Here is a 17,565-nt window from a genome sequence, read left to right as displayed (position 1 = left end):
AGAAGTCTGAGGAGAGACTTGAATAAGATGTTTAAAATGATGAGGGGCCGAGATTGAGTGGACAGGAAGCACCTGCATCGCCTAGCATAGAGGACAATAAAGAGGAGGCATAGATTTAAAGTAAATTGTAAAAGGATTAGAATGGAGTTGAGGAGAGCTTTTTTACACCCAGAGGGTAGTTGGGTTCTGGAACTCACTGGCTGAAAGGGTGGTAGAGGGAGAATCCCTCATCACATTTAAAACGTGCTTGGCTATGCATTTAAGTTCCATAATCTACAAGGCTATGGACCAAGAGCTGGGAAATGGGATAAGGCTGGATGGCACTTTATCGGTAGACTCAGACACGATGGCTCGAATGGTCTCATTTAGTGCCAGAAATTTCGGTGATGCTATGATTCTAGGAAAGCAAAGAATACCCTGGCATTCACTTCTAGAGGCCGAGAATTGGAAAGCAGGGAAGATAAAATAGGGAGCTTCATTAAAAGTCATGAAGGTGGATAGGAAAAGACAAAAATTTAAGGAACGAATGCATGAATTTCAACAGTTATACATTCCTTTCTGGCGCAAAAACAGAAAAGGAAAAGCAGCCAAAACACGGCTAACAAGATATATTACGGATAGTATTAGATCCAAGGAGGAGTCACAAAAATGTGCCAGTAAAAGTAGCAAGCCAGAAGATTGGGAGCAGCTGAGAGTTCAGCAAAAAATGACCAAGAGATTGATTAAGAGGGGAAAAATACAGTATAAGAGTAAACTTGCAAGAACCATAAAAGCGTATTGTAAAAGCATCTTCAAGTATATAAAAAGAAAACGATTAATGAAAACAAATGTATGTCCCTTACAGTCAGAAGCGGGAGAATTTACAATGGGGAACAAGGAAATGGCATGGCAATTAAACAAATCCTTTGGTTCTGTCTTCACAGAAGAGGACAGCAATAACTTCCCGAAAATTCAAGGGACCCAAGGATCTAGTGAGAAGGAGGAATTAAAGTAAATTAGTATTATTAAAAAAATAGTGGTGGAGAATTTAATGGGACTGAAAGTTAAGTGAGGTTTAAACAGATGCTGCGAGTTGGGAATTGGTTCTTACTTTGCACCAAGGAAAGTGTCCGAGAGCGGGAGCAGTCAGACAACAACCTGCGAAAGCGAAAAAGCAACGGGACAATCAGGGAAGGAGCTGATTGTTAATAGGACCTGGTGACTATTTCTACAGTCCAGTCGTTAAAGTAAAAGTAAAGTCTCTAGTTCAGAGTAAGTAATATTTAAAGGGAAGTAAGGTCCCTAGTGTATTTAATATTCTTTAATTTAAAGGAAGAAAAGGGAGTATATTAAGGGTAGGACATGGCATGGCAGCTCGGCAATGTGGAGTGCTCCTCCTGTGCTATATGGGAAGTCAGGGACATTTTCGGTGTGCAGTGCGAACACATGTGCAGGAAGTATCTATTACTACAGCTACTCGAATTCCACACTTCGGAGCTGGAGCTGCGGCTGGAGTCACTGTGGAGCATCTGTGAAGCTGAGATCTTCGTGCATAGCACGTTTAACGAGGTCGTCATACCGCAGTTAAACAGTGCACAGGCAAACAGGAAATGGGTGAACGCCAGACAGAGTGAAAGAGCTAGGATGGTAGTGCAGAAGTCCCCTGGGTCCATCTCCCTCTCCAACAGTTTTTCAGTTTAGGATACTGATCGGGGAGATGGTTTCTCAGGGGAATGCAGCAAGATCCAAGTCCGTGGCACTACGAGTTGCACAGCTGCACAGGAGGGAAGGAAAAAGAGTGAGAGAGCAATAGTGATAGGGGATTCTATCGTAAGGGGAACAGATGGACGTTTCTGTGGCCGCAGACGTGACTCCAGGTTGCTATGTTGCCTCACTGGCGCTAGGATCAAGGATGTCACTGAACGGCTGCAGGGCATTCTGAAGGGGGAGAGCGAACCTTCAGAGGTCGTGGTTCAAATTGGTACCAACGACATGGGTAGAAAGAGGGATGAGGTCCTGCAACAGCAATGTAGTGAGCTAGGTAGCAGATTAAAAAGCAGGACCTCAAAGGTTGTAATCTCTGTATAACTCCCGGTGCCACATGCTAGTGAATATACAAATAGCACGATAGAGCAGATGAATGCGTGGTTGAAGAGTTGGTGCAGGAGGGAGGACTTCAGTTTCCTGGATCATTAGGTCTGCTCCTGGGGAAGATGGGGCCTGTACGAATCAGACGAGTTGCACCTGAACCGGAACGGGACCAAAATATTTGTGGTGAAGTTTGCTAGTACTGTTGGGGGGCGGGGGTTCAAACTAACTTGGCAGGGGGACGGGATAAGGAGTGGAGCTATAGTAGCGGGTGATGCACACCTACATATATCAGAAAAAACAAGTCAGCCTGGAAGACAGAGCAAATATGTAACAGCACATGGGAGTATGGCAACGCTGGATGGCATTTTTTTAATGCAAGGGGTCTTGCGAGTAAGGCAGATGAATTGATGTTGGTGATAAAAACATGGGAGTCAGATATTGTTGCAATAACAGAGATATGTTTGAGAACTGTCAGCTCAATATTCCGAGGTGTAGAATTTTTAGGCGAGAAGGGGGAAGTGTAAAAGAGGAGGGGTTGTCGCATTATTAATCAAGGAGTCAATTACTGCTGTAAGGAGGGAGGTTATCTTAGCAGGTTCCTCTAACGAGGTCATATGGGTAGAACTTAAAAACAAAAAGGGGCCAAGCACTTTGCTGGGGGTGTACTACAGGCCGCTAAACAGTCAGGGGGAGATAGAGGAACTGATATGTTGGCAAATCTCAGAGAATTGTAGAAACAATAGCGAAATAATAGTAGAGGATTTCAACTTCACCAATATCACCTGAGATAGTCAGAGTGTGAAAGGCATAGAGGGGGCAGAATATTTACAGTGCATCCAGGATAACTTTTTGAGCCATCATGTAGAAAGTTCTGAAAGAGAGGGGGCGGTACTGGAGCTAATTCTAGGGAATGTATCCGGGCAAATGTTAATAGTGTCAGTAGGAGAGCATTAATTGCGGTGACAGCGACCATAATTCGGTGATATTTAAGGTAGACATGGAAAATGACAAAGATGGACCGGAAATAAAGTGTGCAATTTGGGGGAAGGCCAATTATAATATGATAAGGCAGGATCTGACCAAAGTGGACTGGGACCAGCTAATTGTAGGGAAATGCACATCAGAGTAGTGTGAGTCTTTCAGAAAGGAAATAGAGAGAGTACAACGGCATCATGTTCTCGTACAGGTCAACGGTGGGACCAACAAACCCATCGCACACTGGATGTCAAGGGACATACAAGAATGGATTAGGAAAAAAAGGCAGGCTTCTGGCAGATACATAGGAATGAAAACATTGGAAGTCCAAGATGAATAGAGAAAGTGCAGGTGGGTACTTATATATGCGATTAGGAGAGCGATGAGGGGCATGAAAAAACACTGGAGGGCAAAATAAAGCAAAATCTCAAGTTGTATAATAGAAAAATAGAAACATAGAAGATAGAAGCAGGAGTAGGCAATTCGGTCTCTCGAGCCTGCTCCGCCATTTAATGAGATCATGGCTGATCATCCAAATTCAGTATCCTGTCACTGCTTTCTCCCCATATCCCTTGATCCCTTTAGCCTTAAGAAATATATCTAACTCCTTCTTGAATATATTTAATGAATTGGCCTCAACAGCCTTCGATGGTAGAGAACTCCAGAGGTTCACCACTCTCTGGGTGAAGAAAATCCTCCTCATCTCTGTCCTAAATGGCTTACCCCTTATCTTTGGACTGTGGCCCCTGGTTCTGGACTCCCCCGCCATCGGGAACTGCCATCCTGCATCTAGTCTATCCAGTCCTGTTAGAATGTTATAAGTTTCAATGAGATCCCCTTTCATTCTTCTAAACTCCAGCGAGTATAAGCCCAATCGACCCAATCTCTCCTCATACGTCATTCCTGCCATCCCAGGTATCAGTCTGGTGAGTCTTCGCTGCACGCCCTCCATGGCAAGAACCTCCTTCCTCAGATAAGGCGACCAAAACTGCACACAATACTCAAGGTGTGGTCTCACCAAGGCCCTGTACAACTGTGGAAAGACATCTTTGTTCCTATACTCGAATCCTCTCGCTACGAAGGCCAAAATACCATTTGCCTTCTTATCCACCTGTTGCACCTGCATGCTTATCTTCAGCGACCGGTGAACAAGGACACCCATGTTGCGTTGCACTTCCCTTGCTCCCAATCTATTGCCGTTCAGATAATAATCTGCCTTCCTTCCTGTTTTTGCCACGATAGTGAATAATCTCGCATTTATCCACATTATACTGCATCTGCCATGCATCTTCCGAATAATCCGACCTCTCCAAATCATACTGGACTGTCTCGGCATCCTCCTCACAGCACACACGCCCAACCAGCTTTATGACGTCTGCAAACTTGGAGATATTGGCCCAGTAATTCCGTTCCAAACGCGTGCCTACGGTCGGGGTACTCACGCGTCTGGCCGGCGGAAATGCCGGTTTTCAGCATGCACAGCGCATGCGGAGAAAACTGGCGTTTCCTGTCCTCTGAACGAAGGGGTTCAGAGGCACAGCGCATGCGACTGCACAGGCAGTGCGTGCGCAGTGAACTTCATCAATTTCATTCATGGATTCAGTGAGGTTCAGTCCTTACAACTTACACATGAAGAAAGCATGTGTAAAGTTGATCCAGAGGCTCCGGAGGAAGATATATTTTATCGTGGAGCTTCCGAAAGGCAATATTTTTGTTTGGGAAAGGGAGGAAAGTTATTTTAAGAAATGATGAGATAAGTTTTAATGTTTAATTTCTTTTTTAATCGGGTTTTCAGTACTGTAGGTAAAAGGAGCAATTGTGGCTGTGTGAATTGAATTTGCTGTGTTTATTAAATGTGAAAATGACTGTTCTAAATTGAGTAATGTAACATTTCCAACATTTTTAAGAAAGAAACGGTTCATCAGTAATATATTCTTTTAAGTAATTATGTATATATATCCGAATATATTCCTTTACGTATATGTATATATTCCTTTACTAATGTGTATGAAGGTATGTATTTAATTATGATTTTCCAATAAGTTACTTTCTCTGAAAGTCATAATTAAAAACATACATTCATACACAAGTAAAGGAATATATACATACATATACACAAAGGAATATATACAGACATACATACATAATTACTTAAAAGAATATATTACTGATGAAAAGTTTCTTTCTTAAAAATGTTGGCGTCATTTTCACATTTAATAAACACAGCAAATTCAATTCACATAGCCACAATTGCTCCTTCTACCTAAAGTACTGAAAACCCGTTTTAAAAAAAAAAAAAACTTTAAAACTTAGCTCAGCATTTCTTAAAATAACTTTCCTCCCTTTCCCAAACAAAAATATTGCCTTTCAGAAGCTCCACGATAAAATATATCTTCCTCCGCAGCCTCTGGAGCAACTGTACTCATGCTTTTTTCATGTGTAAGTTGTAAGGACTTAACCTCAATGAAAGCATGAATGAAACCGGCGAATTTCACTGCGCACGCGCTGCCTGTGCAGTTGCATGCGTTCTGCCTCTGAACCCCTTCATTCAGAGGACAGGAAATGCCGGTTTTCCCCGCATGCGCTGTGCATGCTGAAAACCGGCATTTCCTCCTGCCAGATGCGTGAGCACCCCGATCGTACTCACGCATTTGGAACGGAATTACTGGGCCAACATTTTACATGTCAATAAAATGAAAAATTTAACAATTGCACGATTTGCCCCCTCGCATCTGCGACTGTGGGTCCAAGGAGGTGCATTGCGCAAGAGGTTATCGTCGTACGTATCCTCACACTGTTCCCTTTCGGGATCTGTATGAAGTGGTGGAAGGATTTCTGGCCATGTTAGCACTCTTTCCGTGACCATAACCATCTTCATACCAGCCATTAGGGTGGTTAGTCCTATGGCGTGAGGGTTTTACGGGCTCCCACAACCCATCTGAGGGGGGGGGCACCCACACCCGCGGACGCAAGTATCCCACTGGATGTCCACCCAGAATTTATAGTTGGAGCTCCGACTCCACTTGCCGGGACTGTCTGGAGCGGGGCTCGCAACCCTATTCCTTCTGGCCCAGCAGCGGGGATGCTTACCGCTATGCAAAAGGCCCACTCCGTGCAAAAGGTGACACCCATACATTTCCTGCGCCTTTTCCCTCCCCGTGCCTGGAGCCCTATGCTGCCACTTGAAAGACCAAGCTATCATCTGTCCTTTTTGCGGCGCCTTGGACTTCTCATTACCAATGATGAGCAGGCGCTGCGCCTCCACCGCGTTGAGGAGATTGCTGAGGTCATCATCAGTTCAATTGTGAGATATTTTAATGCCGTGAATTGTGCTCATTCCAGCCATTTCACGTTGCTAATGTGAGTGGGCCTTTGGCGTAGTGGTAGCATCCCCGCCGCTGGGCCACACGGCGTAGGGTTTCTAACCTCACTCAAGACAGTCCCGGCAAGTGGAGTCGGAGCTCCGGCACTAAATTCTGGGTAGACATCAATTGGGATATTTGCGTCCATAGGTGTGGGTGGCCCCCCCCTTCATATAGGTTGCGGGAGCCCGTAAAAGCCTCCCGCCATAGGTCTAACCACCCTAATGGCTGGTGCAAAGATGGTTACGATCACAGAAGGAGCGTTAATCACGGCCAGAAATCCTTCCACCACTTCATACATTTCCCCAAAAGGGAACACTGTGAAGACACATACGACGACGACGTTGCTAATTAAATAAATGGAATGAAAAAAATGCTTTCACGGCTTTTAAAAGGCTTTAATTCTGTTTAAAACTACTTCAGATTCTTCAAAAAAAGTAAACGTTTATAAAAGTTATCAAAAACTTCTTAAAAATACCAAAAACCTGTTTAAAATGCTGCTCTACATGTAAAAATGCTTTGCAGCTTGTGAGAAACAATGGGGGCGTGTCCTTTTAAAATGAGACCTCAAGGGGCGTGTCTCACTCGCACTGCGTGCTCCAGGCTTCGCGCTGGCTGCACTCCTGGGCGGCGTGACGTCAGACGCTGCCCGGGAGTCAACATTTTAAAACAGGAATTCCAGGCGTCACTGATGCTCAACGGCCAGCGCGTCGGGTAAGTGTAGATCGGGGGCATGCACGCGCGGCAAGCCCCCGACCCGAATTTCTGCCCCATTACAACTAGTTCCATCGTCTAGATCATTCATATATATTGTGATTAGCTGGGGTCCTAGCACCGATCCCCACTAGTCACTGCCTACCACTCGGAAAAATAACTGTTTATTCCAACTCTTTGCATCCTATCTGCCAACCAGTTCTCTATCCAATTCAGTAACTTGCCCCCAATCCCATGTTCTTTAAAGTTACACGCTAAACTCTTGTGCGGGATCTTATCGAAAGCCTTCTGAAAGTCCAAATACACCACATGCACTCGTTCTCCCTTATCTATTCTACCAGTTAAATCCTCAAAAATTCCAGTAGTTTAGTCTATCATGATTTAACTTTTGCAAATCCATGCTGACTTTGTCCGATCCTGTCACTATTTTCCAAGTGCTATATATAAGTATATTAAATGCAAGAGGATAACCAGGGAAAGAGTAGGGCCCATAGGGACCACAGTGGCAATTTGTGTGTAGAGCCAGAAGATGTAGTTGAGGTTTAAAATGAATATTTTGCGTCTGTGTTTACGATGGAGAAGGACAATGTAGACATAGACATCAGGCAGGGGAATTGTGATATAAATGAGCAAAATAATCAGAGATTCATACAGTTATACAGCACAGAAGGAGGCCCATCGACCCATCGTGTCCACGCCGGCCATCAAGCCCTATCTGTTCTAATCCCACTTCCCAGCACTTGATCCGTAGCCTTGTATGCTATGGCGTTTCAAGTGCTCATCTAAATGCTTCTTGAATGTTGTGAGGGTTCCTGCCTCTTCCACACTTTCAGGCGTGAGGTCCAGATTCCAACCACCCTCTGGGTAAAAAAGTTTTTCCTCAAATCCCCTCTAAACCTCCAGCCTCTTACCTTGAAACTATCACCCTGGATATTGACCCCTCTACTAAGGGGAAAAGTTCCTTTCTATCTACCATATCTGTGCCCCATATAATTTTGTACACCTTAATCAGGTCCCCACTCAGTCTTCTCTGCTATAAAGAAAACAACCCTAGCCTGTCCAGTCTCTCTTCATAGCTGAAACGCTCCAGCCCAGGTAACATCCTGATGAATCTCCTCTGCGCCCTCTCCAATGCAATCAAATCCTTCCTATAGTGTGGCTTAACTAGCGTTTTGTACAGCTCCATCATAACCTCCCTGCTTTTATATTCTATGCCTCGGCGAAGGAAGGCAAGTGTCCCATATGCGTTTGAACCACGTTATCTACCTGCCCTGCTGCCTTCAGGGATCTATGTACATGCACACCAAGGTCCTTCTGATCTTCTGTCCTCCCTACGATCCTGCCATTCATTGTATATTCCCTTGCCTTGTTAGTCCTCACAAAATGCATCACCTCAGAATTATCAGGGTTAAATTCAATTTTCCACTGTTCTGCATATCAAATCAACCCGTCTATATCGTTCAGTAGCATGAGGCTTCCCTCTTGCTGTCTTCCACTCCACTAATTTCCGTGTCATCTGCAAACTTCCTGATCATACCTCCTACATCCATATCTAAATTATTGATATTGTGGAGATGCCAGTGTTGGACTTGTGTGGACAAATGTGAGAAATCAGAAAACATCATGTTATAGTCCAACAGCTTTATTTGAAATCACAAGCTTTCGGAGCGCTTCTCCTTCATCGGGTGAAGTGGAGAGATGCATACAAGCACAGAATATAGAGTCAGAGTGCACTGCCAGATGGTTACAGGTAAACCTTCTAACTGCCCTTTATCACACCTCGGCAGAGAGATAATCATAGCAATCGAAGGTGTGAATGGTGTCCAAACAGATCAGTCAGGAAAACATTACATCAAAGAACAAAGAGGTGGTGTCATAAGGGGTCAAATGCTGCAGATGCTGGGGTCTGTATGAAAAACAAAAAACAAGCAAAAAACAATTTTTTGCTGGAAATCACAGCAGGCCCGGCCGCACATGTGTAGAGCATTGTCGTGTGTCTTGAAGGCCGCTTTGGAGAATGCTTACCCGAAGTTCGGAGCTGAGTGTTCCCCGACTGGAAGGGAACACTCCTGCCTGGCGATTGTTGTGCGGTATCCGCTCATCCGTTGTCGCAGTTTCTGCATGGCCTCGCTGATGTACCATGATCTGGGGCATCCTTTCCTGAAACGGAAAATCTCATGATGCTCCACTTCTCCAGCTTCCACCCTAACCACGTTAGAGATGCCATCCCCTATAGACAAGCCTTGTGAATACAGAGGATCTGCTCAGAGGAGGAGGAACGCGATGGACACCTACAGACGCTGAAAGACGCCCTCGTAAGAACGGGATATGACGCTCGACTCTTCGATCGACAGTTCCGACGGGCCACAGCAGAAATCGCATAGACCTCCTCAGAATACAAACACGGGACACAACGAACAGAGTACCCTTCGTCGTCCAGTACTTCCCCGGAGCAGAGAAACTACGCCATGTTCTTCGCAGCCTTCAACATGTCATCGATGACGACGAACACCTCACTAAGGGCATCCCCACGCCTCCAGTACTCACCTTGAAACAGCCGCCTAACCTCAAACAGATCTTCGTTCGCAGCAAATTACCCAGCTTACAGGGGAACAGTGACCACGACATCACACAACCCTGCCACGGCAAACTCTGCAAGACATGCCAGATCATCAACACAGCTACCATCATCACTCGTGAGGACACCACCCACCAGGTACATGGTACATGCTCATGTGACTCGGCCAAAGTTGTCTACCTCATACGTTGCAGGAAAGGATTCCCCGGAGCATGGTATGTCAGCGAGAACATGCAGACACTGTGACAACGGATGAATGGACAACACACAACAATCGCCAGGCAAGAGTGTTCCCTTCCAGTCGGGGAATACATCAGCAGTCAAGGACATTCAGCCTCTGATCTTCGGGTAAGCATTCTCCAAGGTGGCCTTCGAGACACACGACAACGCAAAATCGTCGAAAGAAACTGATAGCCAAGTTCCGCACTCATTAGGATGGCCTCAACCGGGATCTTGGGTTCATGTCACGCTACAACTAACCCCACCTGACGTATAGTCATCCAGACTCGAGTAGTCATTGGCTTGTTATCTCTACACAGCTGCGGCCAGACCTGCTGTGATTTCAGGCAAAAAATTGTTTTTTGCTTGTTTATTGTTTTTCATACAGACCCCAGCATCTGCAACATTTGACCCCTTATGACCCCACCTCATTATTCTTTGATGTAATGTTTTCCTCACTGACCTGTTGGGACTCGATTCACACCTTTGATTGCTGTGATTATCTCTCTGCCGAGGTGTGATAAAGGGCACTTAGAAGGATTACCTGCAATCATCTGGCAGTGCTCTCTGACTATATATGCTGTGCCTATATGCATCTCTCCACTTCAGCTGACGAAGGAGCAGCGCTCTGAAAGCTTGTGATTTCAAAGAAAGCTATTGGACTATAACCTGGTGTTGTGTGACTTCTCACATAAATTATTGATGTATACTACAAGGAGCAACGGAACATGCACTGACCCCTGCAGTACACCACTGTACACAGGCTTCCAGTCATAAAAGGAACCTGCGATCATCACCCTCTGCCTCCTGCCACTAAGACAATTTTGATCCAATGTGCCAAATTGGCCTGGATCCCATGGGCTCTAACCTTCTTGACCAGTCTCCCATGCGAGTCTTTGTCAAAAGCCTTACTTTGAAAAGAAAACCGTGTTTGACCAACCTACTGGAATGTTTGAGGATGTAACTGGCAGATATATAAGGGAGAAACTGTTAACATGGAGTATTTGGATTTTCAGAATGCCTTTGATAAAGTTCCACACAAGAGTTCAGTGTGCAAAAATAAAACACATGCGATTGGGAGTAATATACCGGCAGGGAGAGAAAATTGTTTAACAGACAGGAGACTGAGGGTAGGAAGAAATTGATCTTTTCAGGGTGCCATAGGGATCAGTGCCTGGGCGCCAGCTATTCACAATATATATCAATGATTTGGATGAGGGAAATATGTAATATTTCCATGTTTGCTGACGACACGAATTTGGTGGGATTTGTGAGTTATGAGGAGAAGGCAAAGAGGATTCAAGGCGATTTAGACAAGTTGAGTGAGTGGGCAAATACATGGTAGTATAACGTGCATAAATGTGAAATTATCCACTTCGGTTCGAAAAACAGAAATGTAGAGTATTACATAAATGTTGAAAATTTGGGAAATACTGATGTACAAAAGGAACTGGCTGTCCTTGTACACCAGTCACTGAAAGCAAACATGCAGGTGCTGCAATCAGTTAGGAAGGCAAATGGTATGTTGGCCTTCATTGCAAGATGATTTGGGAGGGAAAGCAGTGAGTGAGGGGGACATAAAAAACCTTGCAAATGGACATAGACAGGCTAAGTGAGTGGGCAGAAATTTGGCAGATGGAATATAATGTTGGAAAGTGTGAGGTTATGCACTTTGGCAGAAAAATCAAAGAGCAAGTTATATCTAAGTGGAAAGAAACTGCAAAGTGCTACAGTACAAAGGGATCTGGTGTCCTGGTGCATGAAACACAGAAGGTTGTTATGCAGGTACAGCAGGTGATCAGGAAGGCCAATGGAATCTTGGGTTTTATTGCAAGGGGAATGGAGTATAAAAGCAGGGAAGTCTTGCTTCAGTTATACAGGGTACTGCTGAGGCCACACCTGGAATACTGCGTACAGTTTTGGTTTCCATAATTAAGAAAAGATATATTTGCTCTCGAGTCAGTTCAGAGAAGGTTCACTCGGTTGATTCCGGAGATGAGGGGGTTCACTTATGAGCACAGGTTGAGTAGGTTGGGCCTCTACTCATTGGGACTCAGAAGAATGAGTGTCGATCTTATCTAAGCATATAAGATTGTGAGGGGGCTTGATCGGGTGAATGCCGGGAGGATGTTTCCACTGATGGGTGAGACTAGAACTAGGGGTCATAATCTTAGAAGAAGGGGCTGCCGTTTCAAAACTGAGATGAGGCGAAACTTCTTCACTCAGAGGGTAGCAAATCTGTGGAAGCTGCAACATTAAATACATTTAAAACGGACATAGACAGTTTCCTAGCTTATAAGGGAAGTAAGGGTTATGGGAGCGGGCAGGGAAGTGGACCTGAGTCCAGGTTCGGATCAGCCATGATACTAATGAATGGCGGAGCAGGCCCGAGGGGCCATATGGCCTACTCCTTGTCCTACTTCTTATGTTCTTATGTTCTTATTTGAATACAGGAAAAAAGCTGTCTTACTACACCTGTACAGGGCCTTGGTGAGACCACACCAGGAGTATTGTATGCAGTTCAGGTATCCTTACCTCAGAAAGGATATACTTGCCATAGAGGGAGTGCAGCGAAGGTTCACCAGACTGATTCATGGGATGGCAGGGCTGTCGTATGAGGAGCGATTGGGTCGACTAGGCCTCTATTCTCTAGAGTTTAGAAGAATGAGAGGGGATCTCATTCAAACGTATAAAATTGTGACAGGACTAGACCGACTCGATACAAAGAGGATATTTCCCTTGGCTGGGGGTATATAACGAGGGTTCACAGTCTCAGGATACGGGGTAGTACATGTAGGACTGTGATGAGGAGAAATTTCGTCACTCACAGGGTAGTGAACCTGTGTAATTCTCTACCTCAGAAGGCTGTGGCGGCCAAGTAACTGATTGTTTTGAAGAAGGAGATAGATAGATTTCTAGACGCAAAAGGCATCAAGGGGTATGGGGAGAGAGCGGGAATATGGTATTGAGTTAGAGGATCAGCCATGATCATATTGAATGGCGGTGCAGGCTCGAAGTGCCGAACGGCCTACTCCTGCTCCTATTTTTCTCTGTTCTTTGTTTATAAGTTAACCTTGTATAGACCAGGGTATTACTACACTTGGAGCATTCTGCAGAGTCCTGGTCTCCATTTTATAAAATGGATATCGAAGCACTGGAGAAGGTGCAATGTATAGACCAGGGTTTAACTACACTTGGACATTGTGCAGAGTCCTGGTCTCCATATTATCACATGGATATCGAAGCACTGGAGAAGGTGCAATGTATAGACCTGAGTTACACTAAACTTGGAGCACGGTGCAGAGTCCTGGTCCCCATTGTATAAAATAGATATCGAAGCACTGGAAAAGGTGCAATGTATAGACCAGGGTTTTACTACACTTGGAGCACTTTGCCGAGTTCTGGTCTCCATATTATCAACTGGATATCGAAGCACTGGAGAAGGTGCAATTTATAGTCGAGGGTTTTACTGCACTTGGAGCACTGTGCAGAGTCCTGGCCTCCATTTTATAAAATGGATATCGAAGCACTGAAGAAGGTGCAATGCATATTGACAAGGAGGATACCAGAACTGAAAGGCTATATCTATCAGGAAAGATGGAACAGGTTTGCGTTCCTTTCTCTAGAAAAGGGAGGACTGGAGATGGGGATCTGATGTAGGTCTTTAAGTTTTTTTAAAAGTTTTGCCAGGGCAGACGCAGAAAAGATCAGTCCACATGTGGGGGAGACCAGAAATAAGTTCCATAAATAGAAGCTCGTCACTAATGATGCTAATCGGGGATTAAAGAGAAACTCTTTACCCAGAGAGACACCAATGCAAATGTAGATCAGTAATTTAAATCCCTTTTATATTTCGGTTGATCATACAATCATGGAATCATGAAGATTTACAGCACAGACGGAGGCAATTTGGCCCGGCCTGCCTGTCCCGGCTTTTGGAAAGAGTGGCCCATTTTAGTCCCATTCCTCAGCTTTTCGCTTAATCCTGCAAATTAGTCATCTTCAAGTACATGTCCAATTGCCTTTCGAGAGTTCCTCTGGAATCTGTTACCACGACCCTGTCAGATAGTACGGTCCAGAGCTTAGACTTGTACGGCCTTCAGCCCTCGCTCTCCCTTTATCTCCCTTATCCAGTCTCGCTGATTCCCCCTCGTTCCATTGCTCAATGATTCTCGCAGTCCTTCTCTCTCTGTTTCTCTCCCAATCCTGTTATTCATCTTTCTGTCGTCTTCTCTTTCTATCGTGTGCTCTCTTCCACTTCATTTGCGAATCCATTTAACCTGTTAATTGTTCTTTCCTCTCTCTGGATGCTATCTTTGATTTGTCGTGATCTCTCTCTCTTCCTCTCCCACGCTGTTCCTGTCTATCTCTGTCTCAATCTCTCTCCCTCTCTTTGTATTTCTCTCTCTGCTAGCCATCACGTAGCTCTGTGCCTTATAACCCCGGGTAGTTTGATGTGGACAGACTAGATAAGGTGGGGTTATACGCTTGGAGCAGAAAATAATAATTGGAGTATCAATAGAGTTGTTCCAAACTATGACGCGTATCGATAGAATGAATAAAAAGAAACTGCAACCAAAGGACAAAGATTTAAATTAATTGGCAAAAGAACCAGGATGGATAAAAAGTGAATTGTTTTCCAAAGCGAGTTTTTATGATCTGGAATGAAGTGCCTGAATTGGTGGTGGAAACAGATTGAATATTACCCTCCAAATAGAATTGAATGAATACCTAAAAACGGAATAGCTGTATGGCTCCGGGAAAAGGGCAGCGGTTGAGACTAATTGGAAATCTCTTTGAAAGCTTTTGGTGGGCCCACAGTTTCAAATGTGAATCCAAGGAGTTTAGCAGGTTGTTCACTCCTTTTTTTCGAATTAAGGGCAGCAGGCACATGGGAACACCATCACCTCAAAGTTCCCTCCAAGTTCCACACCATCCTGAATGGGTTCAATTAGAAGGCCACCGACCTTCTGAAGGGAAAACTAATGAAGGTCAGCAGTTGCTGGCCATGCCAGTGACTGTCACAGCGGTAATGATAACAATATTGCGGGCCCACCAAAACTTGTCAATTATTTGAAATGTGTGACCGTCACAGCCTCGCTGAGATTGGTTTCTAATGCCCTTCCCTTGGTGGAGGATTCATAATTGCATTGGTTCCAGTAACGGTGCGGGTACAATGGTGACTTTCGCTCTCTCAGATCGCATCATCACCTGGGCTAAATTCGCAGCACTGGGCTTTTCAAAGCAAACTTCTTTGTTCTGCTCGTATCCCAGAGTAAAATGTTCAGCCTTAAACCAGACTTTTGACAGCAAACTCGAGCTGATTTAGGTTCTTTGGCACCGCCGTTTGATTTCCTACATTACAACAGCGAATACACTGCAAAAGTAATAAATTGTCTGCAAAGTGATTTTGGACGTCCCGCGTTCATGAAAGGTGCTACAGAAATGCAAATCTTTCTTTGTTTCCTTGTAATCAAATCCCGAACTCACCTTTTGTGGAATCTCTGTAAGCAATGTGAAACTGCACTTTAACACTGCACAATCAACATTGAGTTCCCAACCTGGCACTGCACATGAAAGTCCGCAGATCCAATTCTAAAGGCTATTTCTATGTATTTTACCACAGATCCGCTAACAGCGCCAGTGATATCTGTTGACCAACCGACTGGGCTTTATGTAGTAGGAGCGACAGTCACCATTACCTGCACTGTGACCGGAGATTATCGCTATAAAACCATTTACTTTTACAAATATAATCAACGGCTGTACTCCGATCAAATTGTCACAAAGGACAATGTTGGAACATTCCCGGTTACCAGTAAAGACCAAGGAGGGCGGTACCAGTGCCGATATGATATCTTCGTTCATGGAAGGTGGTTAGAATCTCACCTCAGCGAGTCTGTGACGGTCACTGTAACAGGTGAGTGACAGGGAGCAGAGGATTTTAGTATGTTTTTTTCAAGCTCCTGAAATTCTTTATACAATCATGCTTTAATCATTGGAACAATATGAATGGTTTATTATTAGGAGAGAAGAAGATAACCTAATGGGATTTGATCTTATTGCTCAACTGTAGACAGGATTTGTCCACCCGTTTTATGCCTCGCCTGATAATGATTTCCATTTATTTATTTGTGTAAAATCGAATCGTGACCACTTGTTTCAAGGAACCACCTAAGAAAAATTATCCTCTACATGTTCGAACTATCAAAGTTTAATGCCACAATGACAGCACGGCGCCAGGGATTTACGTCCACTGAATGTAACGTCACGTCAGAAACCTCTCCAGACTGACTGGCGTTGAAACATTACAGGTTACGCTGTCAGGGAACAGAATCTGCGTGCCGAGACTTGCAAAATGGTCCTGTATTTTAATCTAATTACATTGTGAGGTTCCAGATCAGTCTCTGCATTGCATTTCGGCAGCAACTCACAAACAGGTGACCTTCTCCACCCAGGAGGACCAGGGCAGCATGCACATGGGGAAACCATCACCAACAAATTCACAAACAAAAACATCAATTGCAAATTTCCCTCCATATAAACACTACGGCTGCTAGAGCAGATCTGAGGTGAGAAATTCTGCGGCGAATAACTCACCTCCTGACTCCGAAAAGGCACTCCACCATCTGCATGCACAAGTCAGGAATGTGATGGATTACTCTCCACTTGCCTGGATGAGTGTAGCTCGAACTCAGGAACCTTGACACCAACCAGGACAAAGCAGCCTGCTGGATTGGCACGCCAGCCACCACCTTAAACATTTACTCCAACCACCACCAGCGCAATGTGGCTGCAATGCATACCATCTACAAGATGCACTGCAGCAACTCATGAAGACTTCTTGAGCAGCACCTCCCACACCCACGACCTCTCGCTCCTAGAACGACAGGGGTAGCAGGCGCATGGGTGCACCAACACCTCAAAATCAACTCCACATCACACACGATCCTGCTGTTCCTTCATCGTCGCTAGATCCAAATCTTAGTACTCACTATTTTGTTATACACTTTGACCTCACCGGACTTGCTGCGATTCAATTAGAAGGCCACCCGTCACATTCTGAATGGGAAGCTAGGGATGGACAGTAGTTGCTGGATATGCCAGCGACTATTCCAGCGGTAACGATAACAATAATATCGGGCCCACCAAAACAATTCAGTTATTTGAAATGTGTGACGGTCTCAGCCTCACTGAGATTGGCGGAGGTTTCATACTTGAACTGGTAGCGCTCGCACTGTGAGTACAATGGAGCCTTTTAATCTTTCTGATCGCATCTTCATCTGGGCTAAATTAGATGCACTGGGCATTTGAAAGCAACCTTTTACGTGTTCCGCTCGTATCCCAGAGTAAAATCTCTGGCTTAAAACCGGGCATTGTACAGAGAACTGGAGCTTATTTAGGTTATTTTGCTCCGCCATTCAAAATCCTATGTTACAACAGCGGCTACAGTTCAAAAGTACTAAATTGGCTGTAACTTGCTTTGGGACGTCACAAGGTCATGAAGGGCACTATAGAAATGCAAGTCTTTCCTTCTGTGTAATCAAATTCCGAACTCCCCTTTTGTGGAATCTCTCTATCTGATATGAAACTGTGCTTCAACACCACACATTCATCAGTGAGTTCCCAACCTTGCACTGCACATGA

At 44.7% G+C, this 17,565-nt stretch overlaps 1 protein-coding gene across 1 annotated transcript in view; it reads left to right on the top strand.

Moving 5' to 3' along the window:
* The first annotated feature begins 3,377 nt into the window (after nt 1–3,377).
* Nucleotides 3,378–17,565, top strand: part of LOC147087236 (Fc receptor-like protein 5) — a 44,108-nt gene continuing 29,920 nt past the window's right edge. Inside the window, exons 1-2 of the mRNA XM_085978128.1 lie at nt 3,378–3,396; nt 15,545–15,838. Of these exons, the coding sequence (XP_085834254.1) occupies nt 3,378–3,396; nt 15,545–15,838 (313 nt within the window). The remainder of the gene's footprint in view (nt 3,397–15,544; nt 15,839–17,565) is intronic.

The sequence above is a fragment of the Somniosus microcephalus genome, unplaced genomic scaffold (assembly GCF_052327205.1).
Source record: "Somniosus microcephalus isolate GS21.2 unplaced genomic scaffold, FLI_Smic_1.0 unresolved_chr6, whole genome shotgun sequence".
Classification (NCBI taxonomy): Eukaryota; Metazoa; Chordata; class Chondrichthyes; order Squaliformes; family Somniosidae; genus Somniosus; species Somniosus microcephalus.
Note: the sequence above shows the minus strand (reverse complement) of the source record. Positions and strands in the feature narration are given on the sequence as shown.